Source organism: Filicampus tigris, chromosome 15 (assembly GCF_054856515.1).
Source record: "Filicampus tigris isolate MCC_2025a chromosome 15, RoL_Ftig_1.0, whole genome shotgun sequence".
NCBI lineage: Eukaryota > Metazoa > Chordata > Actinopteri > Syngnathiformes > Syngnathidae > Filicampus > Filicampus tigris.
In genome coordinates, this window is record NC_141231.1 from 18,298,413 (window position 1) to 18,315,988 (window position 17,576).

General features: G+C 42.9%; 2 protein-coding genes across 5 annotated transcripts in view; one reads left to right on the forward strand and one right to left on the reverse strand.

Moving 5' to 3' along the window:
- The window catches only part of tsc1b (TSC complex subunit 1b), an 18,656-nt gene continuing 1,080 nt past the window's right edge, over positions 1-17,576 (reverse strand). For both annotated transcript variants that reach the window (XM_086053213.1, XM_086053214.1), the window contains exons 2-22: positions 13,633-13,844; positions 13,435-13,538; positions 12,141-12,293; positions 11,887-12,031; positions 11,285-11,439; positions 11,122-11,195; positions 10,866-11,044; positions 9,607-9,725; positions 9,169-9,334; positions 8,522-8,643; positions 8,062-8,149; positions 7,640-7,747; positions 6,773-7,412; positions 5,591-5,634; positions 5,071-5,237; positions 4,796-4,978; positions 4,613-4,723; positions 3,598-3,711; positions 3,257-3,459; positions 2,936-3,106; positions 1-2,152 (exon numbers count right to left, since the gene is read on the reverse strand). In XM_086053213.1, coding sequence (XP_085909339.1) covers positions 1,462-2,152; positions 2,936-3,106; positions 3,257-3,459; positions 3,598-3,711; positions 4,613-4,723; positions 4,796-4,978; positions 5,071-5,237; positions 5,591-5,634; positions 6,773-7,412; positions 7,640-7,747; positions 8,062-8,149; positions 8,522-8,643; positions 9,169-9,334; positions 9,607-9,725; positions 10,866-11,044; positions 11,122-11,195; positions 11,285-11,439; positions 11,887-12,031; positions 12,141-12,293; positions 13,435-13,538; positions 13,633-13,741 — 3,846 coding nt within the window. In that variant the 5' untranslated portion in view covers positions 13,742-13,844 and the 3' untranslated portion in view covers positions 1-1,461. The remainder of the gene's footprint in view (positions 2,153-2,935; positions 3,107-3,256; positions 3,460-3,597; positions 3,712-4,612; positions 4,724-4,795; positions 4,979-5,070; positions 5,238-5,590; positions 5,635-6,772; positions 7,413-7,639; positions 7,748-8,061; positions 8,150-8,521; positions 8,644-9,168; positions 9,335-9,606; positions 9,726-10,865; positions 11,045-11,121; positions 11,196-11,284; positions 11,440-11,886; positions 12,032-12,140; positions 12,294-13,434; positions 13,539-13,632; positions 13,845-17,576) is intronic.
- Positions 14,447-17,576, forward strand: part of gfi1b (growth factor independent 1B transcription repressor) — a 10,561-nt gene continuing 7,431 nt past the window's right edge. For 2 of the 3 annotated variants that reach the window (XM_086053216.1, XM_086053219.1), the window contains exon 1: positions 15,760-15,924. The gene's annotated coding sequence lies outside the window, so the exon portion shown is untranslated. Of the gene's footprint in view, positions 14,561-15,759; positions 15,925-17,576 lie in introns of those variants that run through there. The other variant, XM_086053218.1, reaches the window with a different exon arrangement.

The following is a 17,576-nucleotide window of genomic DNA, read 5'->3' on the forward strand; positions in this document are numbered from 1 at the left end:
TTGTAGTGCAAAACATTGAAGACGACCTTTATTGTTCACAGTTAAACACAAGCCACTGCTTTAAGAACTTCCATTTTTGCCATGTCACCCATTCAAGAGTCCTGGTTTCTTCAGTTTGTGCAGATTGTACCTTCCGTCTTAGGTTGCTGCAATTACTACGGTTGGTAATTAAAGTGGATCGGTGAACATGCTATAGATAGCGCGGCAGAAGGACATAACAGCAGGAGATCCTGGTGGACAACAGGATTTAGAGAGAGGACAAGAAATTCATCGACTGCTGGTGCAGCAGGGGAAAAAAACAATTGGGTGAGTGGGGGACAATTCTGTTGAGGAGAGTGTGCATTTTGTCACACTAAACGATTCCTGGTAATCTTGAAGAATATGATGGAGCAACATTAATATTACAGAGCTTGGTCACTTTGTCAGCTCCAATCAGATGTATATGTGAGCATCCTTGATGAATGGATAAATAAAACAGTAAATAAAGGTCAGAATGTTCTACTGTACATCTAAAAAAAATGCATAAATAGTCATCTGTTTCTACGTTTCATACACGTTTCCATTTTGCAGCCTTCAGGAAAACCAAGAAGCAACATGTTCCCCTACAAAGTGCAAACAAACACACTCCTTCAGACAGATTTTGATAAAAAAAAAACGTATTGTAATTATTAATGGGAATGTTACTTAATAAATCCCAACAATGATATGTTCTGATTTTCTTGGGGAAAGAAAATAATGAGCATTGTTTTTTTGTTTTTTTATAACTCAGAATGACCTGATCAAGGTAATCCGCTCCACCCATGATTTGAGTCCAATTCCCCCCCCCCCCCCCATGTGCAAGAGGAAGTCGTTACGAGAGCTGAGCAGGTTTTAACACTCATTTTAACTCATGAAAGTGACATCCAACAAGGGGAAAGAAAATATGAGCCGCAAAGTAAATGATTGTAATTAATCGACAGATTACCCCACTCTAATACTTTGTTCAGTCAATAAAATTTGGAGGCAAAATTGAAACTTTTTGTGTCACCTGTTTGCATTGTTAACGCTATAACCCACACGATCATGGTGCAGGGCCAGAGTTGCTTCGTTTGGTTGGTCGGAGCAAAGTGGAAAGATAAAAAGGAATTGGAGTTGAGTTGACCATTTAAAAAGCGCCCAAATTCCCAACTGTCAAATGGAAGTTCATTCTACTTGCGTTATCTTTGAGCATCCGAGTTCATGTTCAGTATCTACAGTGGCGATACGTACATAGTTTTGGCTCAGGAGGAATTGATATTATAAAAACAAAACAAAAACAAACAAGGGGAGGGGAGGGGCAGCGGTGGGGGTGTCCCGTTGTCCACCCAAGAGGAATGGCGCAAATAATACTGACTTTCAAAGAGTTGCTGACGTATTACTCTTTGACCGATTTGTAAATCCTCTCAAACTTTAGCTTTGGACTTCCCGGCTCAGTTGTGTCTCTTAACTGTGCTCATGATGTGTTTCATTGTAGTCCATGATCTTTAGCTGTTGCTGCCGGGGCCGCCCGGTCCCCAACGGGCCCCGCCCCATCTTCCTGCGGGGGCTTTCCTGACTGGGGGCCTGCTGTTTGGGCTCTGGGGAATTCTTGGCGGGTACAGTGAGAGGAGCAGCCAAGGTCGGCGTCCCAGTCGGGACGGTTGGAGTGGGAGAGGGCGCGAGGCTGAGGCCGAGGCGGGCGACGGAACCCGGGCACGGCGGCTCCGCGCACGGCTCGGTCTTCAGGCTGTGGGCAAGGCCGGCAAGTCGTGGCGGCTGCAGATGCTCGTCGTCGTCCTCCTCCTCCTCCTCCTCGCCGCACTGACTCTCGCTTTTGTTGCGAAACAGCTCGCGCGCCCTCATGCCAAGGAAGCTCTTGGCACTGGGGTAGGAGCCCACAGTAAGGGGGGCGTCAGATGGCGTCAGGGTCGCAAGCCGGTTGGTGCGGGGGCAGGACAGGGGGAGGTCCACGATTAGAGGCGGGCCTGACTCCTTGCTGCCGTTGACCGAGTTGGCAGTGGTCTTGGAAGATTTGCTTGCCTTTAGTTGCCCTGGTAATAAAGTGCTGCCGTTGCCGCAGTGTGAGTCATGCGCTGGGCTACTGTCCATCTCCTCATTGGTGCACGTTTTACTTGGTCCATCGGGCACCAGGATGCTGATAAGGAGGAGGAAAAAAAAGACGGTAAATTATGGAATTTTGATTTGTAAAAAGGAATAAAAGACCAAATTGTGAATTAAAATCCCATTGTACTAGTTAACAACCAATTTTAAATCGGCCTTAAGTGTCCCTAAACTTATTTTTGATGCCGAATTCAAAAATGTCACATCAGGTTTAGTCTTTTTTTCATTTTTTTTTTTTCTAAGTGGAAGTCAACCCAAACATATTTTTTTCAAGAATACGTTCCCAGCAGGCCCACTAGTTGAAACACGGCATTCTGATTATTTTTGCGTTTGTGGAATATAAGTTAAGCAGCAAAATGCACTCGTTTTGTCTTCTGTCGACTGAAAAAGACATCGCAACTGCTCACAAAGACCAATCACGGCTGACCTGTTTTCAGAATCTGAGCCGTGATTGATCGTTGTGAGCAGTTGCGATGTCTTTTTCAGTCGACAGAAGACAAAATGGCCGCCCCCCGAGATGGCTAAAAACGAGTGCATTTTGCTGCTGAACTCATATTCCACAAACACAATATTTATTACAATACCTTGTTTCAACTAGTAGGATTGCACAGAACAAATTCTTGAAAAAAATATGTTTGTGTTGACTTCCCCTTTACGTTTAACTTATAAAAGCTTGCGCAATACGTATTTTTCATTCATGACAACTGCCGAACCCCGCACATTGCGCAACAGTTCAGTCTGTCTCAGCCGCATCGCTCAATGTGCGGCGGATACACAATGATGGTATTTTTCCCTGTATTGAGCTACACTCCCAAACCTGGACTCAGCAGGTGTGTGTCGGTCAACTTTGACCCCCGGTGGCAAGCCAGCACTGCACGCTGGAGCCTCCATCTCGACTTTGCTGTACAGTTGCAGGATTTCAGTCTGCAGCAGTTGGGTGATTCTCTTCTGAGCCTGGTACCTGCTGTCGGAGGCCTGCAACTCCGCCCTGGTGTGGAAAAAAGAAGATGTGACAAAAAAGTAGTAGCGGTTGAACTCGAAAATCAAGGGCAAGATCAATTAAGGAAAAATCATCGACGTAGCGTGGTTAAAAGAACCTACAGAAAACGCATTTGACCTTTGCAAATTGACAACTCACTTTGCTTGACATTTGACATCCTCAAGAAACTTCTTCTGCTCTGCAATGAGGTGTTCCTTCTTGGAGAGGAGGGTCTCCAGCTCAGAGGCTCTCTGGTGTGCTGCCTCAAGTTTCTGGCCCTGAACCAGCAGGTTCTGTCTCAGAGACTCCACCTCCTTCCTGTAGGACACCTGCAGCATCTGGGCCTCATGGGTGGTGGGTCGCTGCACGGCATAGGAAATGTGTGCGAAGAGGAAAAAAAAAAAAAAAAGAAGAAGAAAAATAACAATGATCAATGCCTTGTGAGTATTTGTTATTTTCGACTACAATTCATCCTTTATGAAGCCATCTTGCCAGCATACCTTGGTATTATCTGCGCCGACGTACTGCATGGACAGTTTGTGTGCCTCCCCAAGGAGCAGCAACTGTTTGTTCAGGAAGCTCATCTGCTGCTGGGTGCTCTCACTGTTGCTCAACTGAAGGATGCATGAGATAAACATTTTTTTTTTTTTTTTAAATAGCATGTCAAAAATTTGTTTCAGCATATTCGAATATTTTAAAAATATATATTTTTTAATATTTTGGAGGCCCCAAGTATTATTAGTAGTACTCACCCCCAGTATAGAAATAGAAAAATATCATAGAAAATTGCCATTCATTTCATGCAATTTGAAGGAAAAATTTGATTTGGGGAGATATGTTTTGGGGCCGAATCTACCTGATGCGGTACGCCAGTACTCATGGCTTGGCTTTAGAAAACAGGTAAGATGTGATTGTGATTGAGCAACTGTGATGCCATTTTCAGGCAACAGAAAGTGGCAAAATGGCCGCCACCCGAGATGACTAAAAACGAGTGGATTTTGCTGCTCAACTCATATTCTACAAAATTTGGGGGTTGACTTCCTCTTCAAAGTTGACAAGTAAAGTTGCCCGTTTCCTGAATCAACGCACGGCCTTGTAGGACTCCAGCTCACTTACGGTCAGAGGAGGAAAAACAGGCAAAACCTCAGAGGCAAAAAAATAAATAAATAAAAACCAAAATTCCACAGACACCCCCTGTGCGGTTGACCCCAAATCACAGAATAAGGGGCATCACCCAGGCAACTGAGCCTGCCGGAGACAATCTGCTGTCTGCAGATCAGCTGGATGACAGGAAAAAAATATCATCCAAAACGCCCGCCTGCCTCGTTTCTGTCCCACCCACTGCTTTTGTTTATAACAAAGAAACACGGGAGACCTTTTGTCACCTTGTTATAGCCCTTTCCTCGCCTGCATGGTAAAAATGCACCTACAAAACAATGAAAGGGCTAACAAATGCAAGTCATAGCGTTCTGACACAAACACAGACTGGATGACAGCAACACTGAAAATGTTTACCTTGATGGTCATCTGTTTGAGCAGATGCCCGGTGTGACAGACTCTGTTATTTGCCCCCTGCAGCTCCGCCTCTAATTCGCCCATCCTTTTCTGACACTCTTGTAACTTGCTCTGCAGACGCAGAAAAAGGCGGCTTGAGTAAAAATTGGAAAGCTCCGACATAATCTGCCTCATAAGGTGCACCTGGAGCTCCTGGTTCTTGGTGTAGTAGTCGTCTCGCCCCTGCTGCAGCTGTCTGATCTGACTGTGCAGACGGGTCACCACGGTCTCTCGGTCGTCCCACAGCTGCCTGTAGCGCTGCTGCTCCACCTGCAAGCTTTCCCTCAGGGACGAGATGTCCACACTCTGCAGGTTCAGCTGGTCCTTCTGCAGAGATTTGCGCAGCCGACTGCAGGTTGACGCTTTCGGGCTCGCGCTGCGGAAGGCGACGCGTGAGGTTGTGAGCCATGCGCACTCACCATGGCGTTGTTCTGCTCTTCCAGGGCGGTGGCGTTGATGATGCGTCGCAGCAGGCGTCTGTTGCGGACGGCGTGCTGCTCCCTCTTGTAGCGCTCGTACAGCAGCTGGTTGTGCAGCAGCAGCAGCTGGCTCCGCAGCGTGTGAAGCTCGTCAGATGGAGCCGACCCTGAGGAGATCACCGTCGTAATTGTACGGCTAAAACCTGGTCGTAACCCCCGACAAAGTCATGCAAATGAGTCCATTTCAGGTCTAGCAATTCATAATAGTAGAAGATGAGGGCTCCCAGTCTTTTCATGGCATCTTGTCTAGATGTTTATTCCGGGAGGGCTGTGAATTTCCAAGACATGTAGTTCAACTCAATCACTGTGTGAACATTTGAACAAATGCTCCCCCCGATTTTAATTTGAGCCCACGCATCCCGTGACGCGTCACTAGTCATGCTGAATAACGCTCCATGTGCAGCTTTCAGAATAGCTTCTTTTATCAGTGGGCAACAGTGTAGCAGAGTGAGCGAGTTACCTCCAAAGTGTGTCCAGTCAGCTGACTTACTTGGCAAAGGTAATCTGGAGAAGGAGAGGAAGGAAGAAAAATAGTTCCTAAGATGTTTGTCTCCGCTGGAATTCAAATGACGCCAGTCATGATCCCGATTGCCCAACTGAACATGCTGGGAATGTGAGTTTTTGTTACCAGTTGCCAAATAGGAACGGTAAATAAATGACGTTGAGCTACGAAGCTAATCGTAGTTTCAGTTCAAGTTGATAAGACTGACCGTTTTGGAAATGTTTCTGAAAGTTCTGTTTAAAAGTTTAATCAGCAACTAAAAAATACATTACAAAACAGTACTTATTTGAAGTGAACACAGTAATTAGACTGGAAAGGACTCACACTGGCTGCACGGTGAAAGGCATACAACCCATTGCAGGGGTTCTAGAGATAGGTTGTTTTTTTTCAGGGCAGATACCGATTATTAGTAGTCAAGGAGGCCAATAACCGATATTTGGAACCCATATTCATTTATAGTAAAAAGGAAAATATTGGCGTCAAAATCTAAAAATTATTTAAACTTTGTTGAAACGTCTTCAAGCATGGTTTGTTTTTGTTTTTTTCAGATTTGCATAATGTTGACTTATTATTATTATACATTTTTGACACTATACATCTTTGTTATTAAATTCTAACAAAGTGCAGGGAGCACCCAGGGTCATCAGCATGTCTTAAAAAGAAATGAAAACTGAAGCAATAGCTCCCTATAGTTTGCTACAGTAAATAAAGTCAGACAAAATTTCAAAATGAATGTTACAGTTTCACTTTTCAATGTTTCCAATTCAAACAAAAAGGTGCAGAGTATTACCGGGGTCAGTAGAAATCTTAAAGTGACCTGACCATTTAAATGAATAGTTCCTTGAAGTTACGGCAGTTTTAAATGGAATTATTGGCCATCCGATTTTTTTTTTAAAAAAAGGCTGATGCCGATATTAGTTCAAATGCTGAATATCGGCGCCGATAATCGACCCTGCCTTAATTCTTTGGAATTCTGAGACATTCAATTCCATACGATCAATTGAACTTTCACAGATGAACTCTGAAATCTTTCCGGCTTGCTGCAAATGGGAGAGTGACTCCATTTCCACTTCCTGTAACACTTTCCTCCACATATCAGCCACTAAAACCAAACAACAACATGTAGGTATGATATCTCACCTCTTCAGGACTTTATCATGGGTGTCGCTCCCCTGCTGAACAAGGCGATCCAGCACCTCCAGTGGTGAAGCGGTCGTAAGCCCCTCCTCTTCCCCATCCTCCAGCCCCTCTTCCCGTCTTGAGAGCCTCTCCAGTGCCGCTTTGTGGACGGCCTCAGATGTCTTCTGGCCCACGTAGAGAGAGGCCGCCCTGGGCAAAGCCAGGTCAAAGAACACCTCGTACGGCACCGGCGCGGAGGCCTTGCTGCAGGGACTGGGCGAGAACATGGCAAACTTTCCCACCTCCTCTTCAGGGGCCGAGGGGCTCCGGTGCAGGTGGTGATCAATAGGGGTGAAACCTGACAGGAAGGGCCAGGACTGATCGAGGCCGACGGCTGAGCTGCGGCTGTCGCCCAATGCCCCTCCTTGTTCGCTCCCAACATCACCGGCGCTTGCGGTATTCTCCACTTTGTCTGGCGTAGACGCTGCGTGGCGTGTGTCCAGGACGGACCCTCCAAGTTGGCTGTTGGCGACGATCTTGTCTTGTGTCTGACAGCCGGTCAGTGTCTCGGTGGTGCGGTAGAAAGGAGAGTCGAAACCCCTCAGGCCCGGGAGATCCTGCTTATCCTCTGTGATCTTGAGCAGCTCCTCTGTGATAGCCGCTACAAATGCAAAAAAATAAATAAATAAAAAGCGGGAATGATAGAGAGAAAAGGACGTTTAAGCAAAAACAGAAAGCAGGTGCCAAGCATCTGCTGCAACACACCGGGAAACTGAGCATTCAGGGTTTATGACGTTCTAAATATTTGTATAAAAAAAAAAAAAATACCCGTGTTACTCAAAATTGGATGAAGCTCTGAAAAAAAAACACAAAAAGGTGTGTTCTCACCCTCCTCTTTTTCTTTTTCCGTTCTCAGCTGAAGCTCCAACTCCTGTTTCTTCATGAAAACTGAGAGCTCGGTCAAAGTCATGGACACATTCGCAGCATCTGCGGCATCTAATGAAATGCATCAGTCACCATTGCGATTGACTTCAGGAATGCCAAAAAACAAACGCGTTTATAGCGACGCTGTGAAAGGTGGTCGAATCTTAGAACTGACTGAATGAAAACTTATTTGGCAGCACTAATAGCAGTTGACTGGCATTTGACAACAAGCCAAGCATGCAAGATTCAATATTTCAGTCTAAGGCTGGTGAAGTCCCTGACTCGAGACTCAGCTGCCTTTGAGATCGCGCATTTATGCAGAGCATAAACATTCCGGGATGTTCCTTGAACCTGTGTGGATGTGAGTGCGATGCATTCGAACAAACCTCTGTTTGTGGCGCCGCTTTTCTCAGAGTCTTTCACAGGTTCCTGTCTCACCAGTGCAGGTTTACCACTGTCTACATGTCTGCGTTCCTGAAAAGTCCCACAGTTGGTTTCTGAAGACTGTAGAGCCAAGTCAAGTCTATTTACCCCGCCCAATATCACAAAAGACTATCACAAGCACTTGTTGACAAAACTGTAAACAACCGACTTATCATATACCTTTAACACCTTTTCTTTTTATCTTGTTTATTTTGTTTAAATAAAAAAAAAATCCAGACCTCGCTTTTCACTTCAAACTAAATGCTGAAATATCTTGAAACTTGAAAATGAAAAAAAAAAATCCTTTATTAAATAACACCAATAGTTTGTGAACAATGAACTGTAATCCTTCTTTTTGGCAGACTTCATAATCAGGCGTCTTACGAAACGTCAGTCTGTACGCGCATGTGCATTTGAGCTTACTTTTCTCGGCGGACTGGATTGGACTGTGTTGGTTGGTAAGGAGATAATCGGAAAGTCATCTGATAGGGTGGGTGGCGGTGATGAAGTGGCTGGAGTACTGGAGGCAGATGTTCCTTTCCCCCCTGCTCACACAAAACACACAAACAACATCAGTTAAAAACAACAGTCCAGAGAGGGTTTTTTTTTTTCCCCCCAAATCAAACTTAAATGGGAAGTCAACCCAAACATATTTTTTTCAAAAATATGATCCATGCAAGCCCACTAGTTGAAACAAGGCATTCTGATAAATATTGCATTTGCCAACCACAACTGACCTGCTTTCTGAAGCTGAGCCGTGATTGGTCGTTACCTGAGACCTGAGCATCTGCGATGTCATTTTCAGTCAACAGAAGCGACAAAATGGCCGCCCCCAGAGATGGCTAAAAAGGGCCGGATTTTGCTGCTTAACTCATATTCCACAAACGCAATATTAATCAGAATGCCGTGTTTCAACTAGTGGGCCTGCAGGGAACATACTCTTGAAAAAAAATATGTTTGAGTTGCCCCCCCCCCCTTTAAACCAGGTACGTGTGGGTTTGTCACTTCAAGAGTACTTCATGTATACGACTTTAAGGACGTTTGTTTAAATGCATTGGGAATGAATTGACCTGAAGTGCAGTGGAAGCGGCTGGGAAGGTGTGAGGCACTGTGGGAGAGCTCAAAGTTGGGCGACATGCCCCTGGATGAAGGGGGCGTAGCCATTCCACACAAAGAGGAGGGGCTCCACAGTGGGTCCTTCCCGCCATAGGAGGAGTTAGGTTCACAGGTGGAGTTCTGTAGAAGAAAAGGAAAAGCTTTCTGGTTGATTCTGTGACTTTTTTTTTTATATTGAGTTGTACACCACCAACCACAGAGTTACTTACAATGATATTGACTCTATATACGGTCAGTGAAATTGTGGTTCATCGTTCACGCCCTCATTATAGAATTGCGAGAATTGCCGTATGCTGTTTGTGCATGTTGCAGCTCGGTGTGAGCCTCCACAGCGGTGTCCCGAAAAATATATACTAAATACTACAAGCTTTCCAAGTGCATCATGTTCTTACCTGCCGTTTGGTGGTCTGTGGGCTACGGTTGGTTGACTGTGTCCCTGAGAAGGGGGGCAAAGACAGGGGCGGGGGCAGCGGCTGCCGCGGAGTGGAGAACGGAGTTGATGACGAGCTTCCTGTTGTCGAGAAAACAATGTTTTCAATAAGAGATGAACTCATTCACTGCCAGACATTTTCAGACCCATTTCTACCCTAACGCTTGAAAAAAGTGGGAAAAAATGTAGAGAAATAACTGGGATTGAATGGCTGGACTGTGAAAAGACAAATACGTCAAAGGCAGTGAATGAGTTAAGTTAAATTTATCCAATAAATTTAACTTGTATTTGATAATTGACAACCTTATTTGATTTAAGAAGTTGATGACAATGATAAGTTGTGGTTGAATTAAGGGTTTGTTTAAAGATAATAATCATATCATAATAATCCTTGTCAAAGTGGCCACTGTCAGAAGACAACATTTCGGTTCAAACACAAATATTTTGTTACTTGCCGTAATTACTCAGGGCTGAGAATCGCTTTTCAATGTGAATATACTCGACACTTTCTATTAATAACATTTGCCAACTGAAACATTCTGTTTTAATGCTTAAAATAATCGCAGAATTGGTGGACTGAGAAAAATACATTGAGTGTTTTGACGCAGATGCTTCCATTTTTAGAGAGCTCTCAACTTTTGACCATTTCCAACAGGAATGAGGAATATCAAAACATGTTTCGTTTTTTTTTTTTACATCCACATATTTGATATGGGAGTCAGAAAGATCTTTCGATTCAGGAATGCAAGTCAATAATCATTTGATATGGCTTTCAAAAAACTGCAAAAAAAAAAATCGTATACGTCATATTAACTGCATACTAGGGCTGTGCAATTAATCAAAATTCAATTACAATTACGATTATTACACTCCACGATGACAAAATTGGCATAATCGTAAAAAACGATTATTAATATGCATTTATAACCAAGGAAATTTACACAAGGAAATCATTACTTGAATTGATACATTTGCACCCTATTTTTAGTTTATAAAACCACATTTTATAAATTTAGTTTGGTCCCAAAGGAACTTACTTACATATATTTGTTCTTATATTTTTTTTACATTCAAACAATTGTTTGTTTTCTACCAAAAAATAAATGGTTTGAATAATCGAATAATACCAAAATAATCCGGATTAATATTTTTTTTTCCCCATAATCGAGCAGCCCTACTGTATACATCACATGACTTTCCTGCCGCTGTTTTGAAACCAACCATAGCTGCTGTAGAGGTCTGTGTATGGGCTGGAAGTGCAGTCTTGCGGCCGCAGATGGATTTGAGGGTAAAAGTTCTCAGGCATGGTGGCATATCCCTCCTCACAGGAGGCCTCCTTCGGGTCGAGAGACACTTTGGCACATTCAATGACGATATCGTGGATTTCATACTTTTTCCACCTAAAGCAAAAAACGTCATCAGGATCCCCTGGCAAACAGCGGAAAAAACGCCGGCTGGAAGACGGTGTGAGACTTGCCTGGTGGGGTCAAGCTCGTGATCCTTGGTTCCTGTCACCAGTTCAGGGTGGATACGGACATGTTCAAGCATTGGCTGGGTAAAGAGGTTTTAAGCCATTTCCGTCAATGTCCCAAAAAGATTGACTAGGTTGTAAAGGACAGCAGTGTACGGTAGTACCTCACCTTGACCACCTCTTCAAATGTTTCCATGTTTTCCTTCATGCTGTAGTGAGAGCGCAGGTAGGACACAAAGTTGCAAGGGTACATGCCATACAGACGGTGGAAGAGCGAATAGACGCTGGCGTGTAGGTGGATCAAGTAAACCTCTGAAATATGACCTGAATGGATTAAAAAAAAAACAACAACAACTTAAAATCGTGAGCAACAGGACAAGCGGGACCCGGCAGGTTTTACGTCTTAAGCCCGTATCTCACTGAGCGGCGAGGGTTGGCGAGTGTTTGCGCACGTAGCGAATGTTGCTATTTCGTCAGGGTTGGTTCAAGGTCGCTAAAAGTGGCCAAGACGTTCGCAAACAGCTTTTCTTGTCACCAGAGACTAATACTCCACAAATGAATCAGAATGCCTTGTTTCAACTAGTGGGCCCGCTGGGAACATAGTCTTGAAAAAAATATGTTTGGGTTGACTTCCGCTTTAAAGCTTTTGTCACCTTCCGTGATGGACCGCGGTTTATCGCCGAGTGACTGCACTCTTCGGCGAAGATTGTGGGCGCAAATAACGGTGGCCAGAACTGAACAGTTTTGCGGGAAACGGAACGCATGGCTCACCCGGATTCTTGAGGTTCCACGATGCCAAGCGGCCGAAAATGTCAAAATACTCCCACAGGTGTTGCTTTCCCGCTTGAGGGATCATAGGAAGCAGCGTGATCAGCACCAGCACCCCAGTTATCAGCACCACCACATCCGTATCAGTCTGACAAGGGAATAACGTGCAGATATGACAAAGCTGCCAAACGCTGACCAAAAACATTTTTGTTTTATTTTGTATTTCATCATCCTTGTCTGGATGGAACATGTTTTACCTTCAGGCATTTGAGCAGCGACAGCAAAAGAGGGTATCGGGCAATCTTGTGGATCCAGGACGGCTGCTTGCGGATGACATGGCCCAGCATGGTGAGGGTGGGCAGCCGACACGCTTGTTTGGCCATACACTCGTTCATCTTGTCCAGAAGGTGCTGTGAGTGCAAGTAGGCAAAGATGAGAGCATTAGCTGATAAGGGCAACACATATTGAAAGCATTTTTTTCCACAAGTCTCATACAATTAGAATCCTAGAACCCCTTTATTTGTATTTTTCTGTCATGGCCTTGCATGTAAGAACACTTGAAAGGGGAAGTCGACCCAAAAATGTTCTTTACAAGAATATGTTCTATGCAGGCCCACTAGTCGAAAGACGGGATTGTGATGAAAACTGTGTTTGTGGAATATGAGTTCAGCAGTAAAATTCATCCATTTTTGTCCATTTCAGGGGGCGGCCATTTTGCCACTTGCTGGCGACTTAAAATGACAGCACAGTTAGGGCTGTGCAATTAATCGAAATTCAATTACGATTATTACACTCCACGATTATAACATTTGCATAATCGTAAAAAAACGATTATTAATATGCACTATGTTTGCTTACACAAGGAAATCTTACTTGAATTTATACACTTCCACCTTTTTTATGACACATTTTTATACATTTTGTTTGGTCCAAAAGGAACTTACATAATTATAGTGATTCAAAGACATTAATTTGTCTTTATTTTTATGGTTGAACATGTTCTTGTTTTGTACCCCAAAAATAAATGATTGTTTGAATAATCGTGACTTCAATTATTACCAAAATCATATTAAGATGAATATTTTTTTCATAATCGGGCATCCCTAATCACAGTTGCTCAGGGCTCAGGTAACGACCAATCACGGCTCACCTGTTTTCAGAAGCTGAGCCATACAGAATATATTCTTGTAAAGACATTTTTTGGATTGACTTCCCCTTTCAGGAACTTCATGCTTGTATCCACATAGCGTAATCAATTTTGAAAGAAGCTAATGAAAGATGTTGATCAACCATCAAATCGGCGCTGTCCTGTGAAAAACACTTTTCTCCAATTTTGGAAACTTTTTTTAATTTTCACATTAATGCGATGTCTGTAACGCGGAAACATGTTAAAATAAGAAAATGAAAGAAAAAAAAAAAGTGGACACAAGTGTTTTTCACACGACCGCGACGAAATGCATCGTTGTTTTCATCCCTCTCTCATTTGCATTTGAAATCATTCCCTCTCACGTAATTCAAAGTCGGTGCGAATAAACATTCAACTTTTGTCACCTTGTCGTGTGGCTCTCTGACTGAGCAGAGGATCTGCATGGCCTCTGAAGAGTTGGTTTCTAAAAAGTAGTCCACCAGCCCGTTGAGCAGCACAGACCCTCGTTCTACAAATATATGACACCGTGGTGGCACATTTTCACACACATATATAATAAACAAGCAGACAAACTATGTTTAATAAAATAATGATGATGATACCAGTGCTGAGTTGCTCATTAATAAGGCCTCTGATCTCTTCTAGCTGGTGGAGGTCGGAGGTCTCCAAGAGCGGGAGGAGGTCCCCCGTGCTCGGCTGCTCCCTCGCCATGGTGGCAGTGCTCTTGGTGGAGGCAGTGTCCTTCTGTCTCTACCTTCTTTCCTGCCTGGAGGACTCTCTTGGGGCCACCCACCAATTCAGTCTCCAGGCACCTCTGGATCACAAGCAATGATGCCGACAATGTCACAAATGTGTCCAAAAATGTTGATTGAAACTAAGGATGTATCTGCTATGTGATGCACGCATGATTTCGTCGACATTTTCAGGGCAGGTTACGTTCCCTTGGAACCCGCACCTTGTATTTATTCATAATAAATTCTTGAGCATTTAACTCATTCACTGCCAGACATTTTCAGACACTCTTTTTTTACCACAATGTTTGAAAAAATATTTTTAAAAATATTAATAAATTCCTGGGATGGAATGGCTGGACTGTGAAAAGACAAGTAAATGTGTCCATGGCAGTGAATGAGTTAAAATGTTTGATTAAAAAGCATTAAAAGGGCCGCTTTTCTCCTTGTTTCGACGAATGCCATCGTCATATGCTTTTCCCTGGAAAATTGGAATTTCACCCCCCAAAATCTGAGATTTTATTTTGAGCCCACATCAGCCGGCCTTCAAATCCATCATATTTAACTTTTTATCAACTGAAGTCATATGTCAGGCAAAAAAAAAAAGAAGAAAAAAAACTCCCTTCAGAGAAGTGACAGTAAGCACGTCATCATTCCCATGAATCAAAGCTGATAATAAACACTTTGGGTAATTCACAGATGTCACGGTGAAGCTCTTTGGCGGTTACCAATTTAGAGCTCAGTCATGGGTTGCGGTTTGCGAAATAGGAGGGAGGAAGCGAGCAACCGGCAGGAACAGGTCAGTCCAACCAACGAGGGACGCCCTCGCTGTGATCTCGGCCAGGCTGGGAATGCTCGGGAATAGACAAAGGTCCTTTATGCGGCGCCAGCGCTTCTAGATTACATTTCGCTGGGTGCAAGTTGTTAGCAACCAACCTAATGCTCCCGCACAAACGTCTCATAAGGGCACACTGCACTGTAAAAAAGGCAACTTGTATTTTTGGGGGGCTAAAACAGTCCTTTCGGTTGGAACAATTTTAAAATCTAAATCATTGGCATTGATGGTTACAATGTTTGTTAGCTCAACACAGCAAGAAAGTTGTTTGCTCCCAAAAAAATTTGCTGAGTTGTTTGCATTTATATCGTTAAGTTGGGGGACGATACAAAGGACAATTAGTTCCGTGGCTCTTATTTCTTTGTTGAAAACATTAGCAAAGCTTAAAATGTTTTGTTGAATTGCCCGATCTAAATTTCTTTTCGACTTTTGTTGCCTTGAAATGTTGTGTTCACCCACCTTTTTTTACAGGGTGCTTTTTCTACTAAACTACAAATAATAATAAAATAAAGTAAGATGGCGGAACTCAAAATTGGCAAAATGTTTTGAAGCAAACAACTTGCTTGCTGTGTTGTGGTAACTATTGTTGTTATGAATGTCAATCATTTATAGTTTGAAGTTGTTTAATGACTGAGTTGTGTTTTTTTTAAAGTGTAGATGGTTCATAGATCGACAGATCGATAGATGTCAGCTGGTGCTGTGCGAAAGTAGTAGTTGGATGTCTTTCGACTTCCCCCTATTGAGCCACAACAGCAAACGAACGGAGCAAGAAGATGACGAGGAGTGCAGAAGGCGATGCCAAAAACGAACAAGAGGACTCGACTGGGAAAACTAAGAGGAAGACAACGTCAGTCACTTACTGTGTGTTACAGTGTAACCAAACATGACGGAAGGCAACCCTTTTGATGGCAATCGTTTTTCACCTATAAGAAGGGACTAGGGTAGAAATGTGGGCGTGTGTACAGTATTTCATTTTGTCACAGGACAGCAGATTGAAATGATTCAAGATACTGTTACAGTAAAGTGGTACTTCTACACTACGGATTTTGCAAGTCTGTGACAAGGCATTTCAGTTATGTAGTATCTGAGTGTGAACACTAGGGGGAGCTATGTAAGATGAGTACATACAGAGATAACAGACAAAGATGAAATAAGAAATGAAGAAGAAGCAACAGCCTGGTGGATATCCATGGGAGACTTTTATGTGGTTATATGGCCTCAAGATGGTTTGCTTTTTAGACAAGAATAAGTACGATAAGATACATTTGATTGGGCCTGTTTAGTTCACTCGATAGCTGTGATGCTTCATTGGCAGATCAGCCACAGAGGTAGGTTTGTGAGCAGATTCATTTCCGCCTAGTACACTGCCTTGTCAGCTCATGATTTTGTTTTTGTTTTGCATCGCTCATGACTCTCTTTGAAGTGGAGATTGGGAAGATGATGTAACCACGGTTGCTAACTTTTATTGTTTTATTAAGTTTTGTTAACTATTTTCCTCTTATGAGGAGGCTTGGCACGCCCGCAGACCATTCTAATTAATGACAGCCATAAAAAAATGTGCGGTGTGTTGATGCAAAAGACTATGATAGCTTTCAGCGCCTTCAGCGTGAATCGTCCCTCCGCCACTACATAAGAACGTAACAGCCAAACGGGACTGAAGTGGAGCACCGCAAAAGCGTTATCATCAGCAACTCTCGGCTGCAGACGAAACGATTTAGCACCACAGATCTACCGGTGCGCTGCAAAGGCAAAAATGGCAAGATAAGTTTGATTTTTCAAGATTCTAAAGATTTTTTTTAACCGTTCAAATTCGGCAAGGTTGTTAACAACTAGGAATGTTCGATACTTTTTTTTCAGACCGATACCAGTACAAATGCTCACCTCGAATACTCACCGATACCAAGTAACCAATACCACTATTTTAATACACAAAATATCTATTAAGCCATTAACAGATCATTTTAACGATTTTATTTATTTATGAAAAAAGGCAGAATAGTCACTCTGCAACACATCATTTAAGTTCAAAATAAAACAATTTGCTTGATTAAAGAACAATTATGACTACAGGAGAGAAAATAACAGTTCACTTAATAATGAACAACCAACTAGTTTTCATTTTTAGATAACCACAAATGTTTTACTTCAATTTAAACTGTGCATAGCAGCTGAACAAACCATATTTTCTGCTCTAGAAACAGTAAGTATGGGACGAAGTGATGTCAGAACCACAGTAGCCATTTTGCCAGCTAAAACAGCACATTTTAGTAAGTCTGGTTTGTAAAAAAAAAAATAATCACCAAGAACTGTAACTGTGTCAGGCTGTCAGAGAAAGTGTGCCGAGTCATTATCGCCTATTTAACTGCCTTTGAAAAGTAGTCTGACGGCTCTTGCCAACGCTGGCAAAAGGTGCAGTATGTCTATGTCAGCGCAATTCATAAATTTGTATTTTTAGCGTTCTTTATTAAGGATTGAATATGATTTCAGGATGAGTGTTGTTTTGTTAGCAAATTATTTGTTAGGGCAAAACTGGCCCCAACCAGAGTCAGGAAGCCACACACGTTGCCAGGAGCAACTTCAAAATCAAAGGGTGTCAAGGCTTTTATGTCCATGTATTTTTTGATTTTTTGTTAAGATAGTTTATTTTGAAGCTGGCATTCTCACCGCGTGTTACCATCATGCACAGCATGAGCAAGAGTTGCTGCGGCAAGCTTCATTGTGTCCCGAACGAGTACTCGAAGCAGAGAAAAAATTCTTCAAGCACTGTTTTTAATTGAGGTACCCGGGAACTAGAGGACTCACCCCTGCTAAAATTTGAATTGTCATTTAGGTTTTCCTAAAATGCCAATATATTTCAAAGTTTCTTTTTGCGCCAAAAACTGTTTATATGATGAACAACAGTGATCAATAATCATAATTACAATATGAATATAACTGTGATTAGCATTCAGGCCATAATGGTGCAGCCCACGGTCTTAGA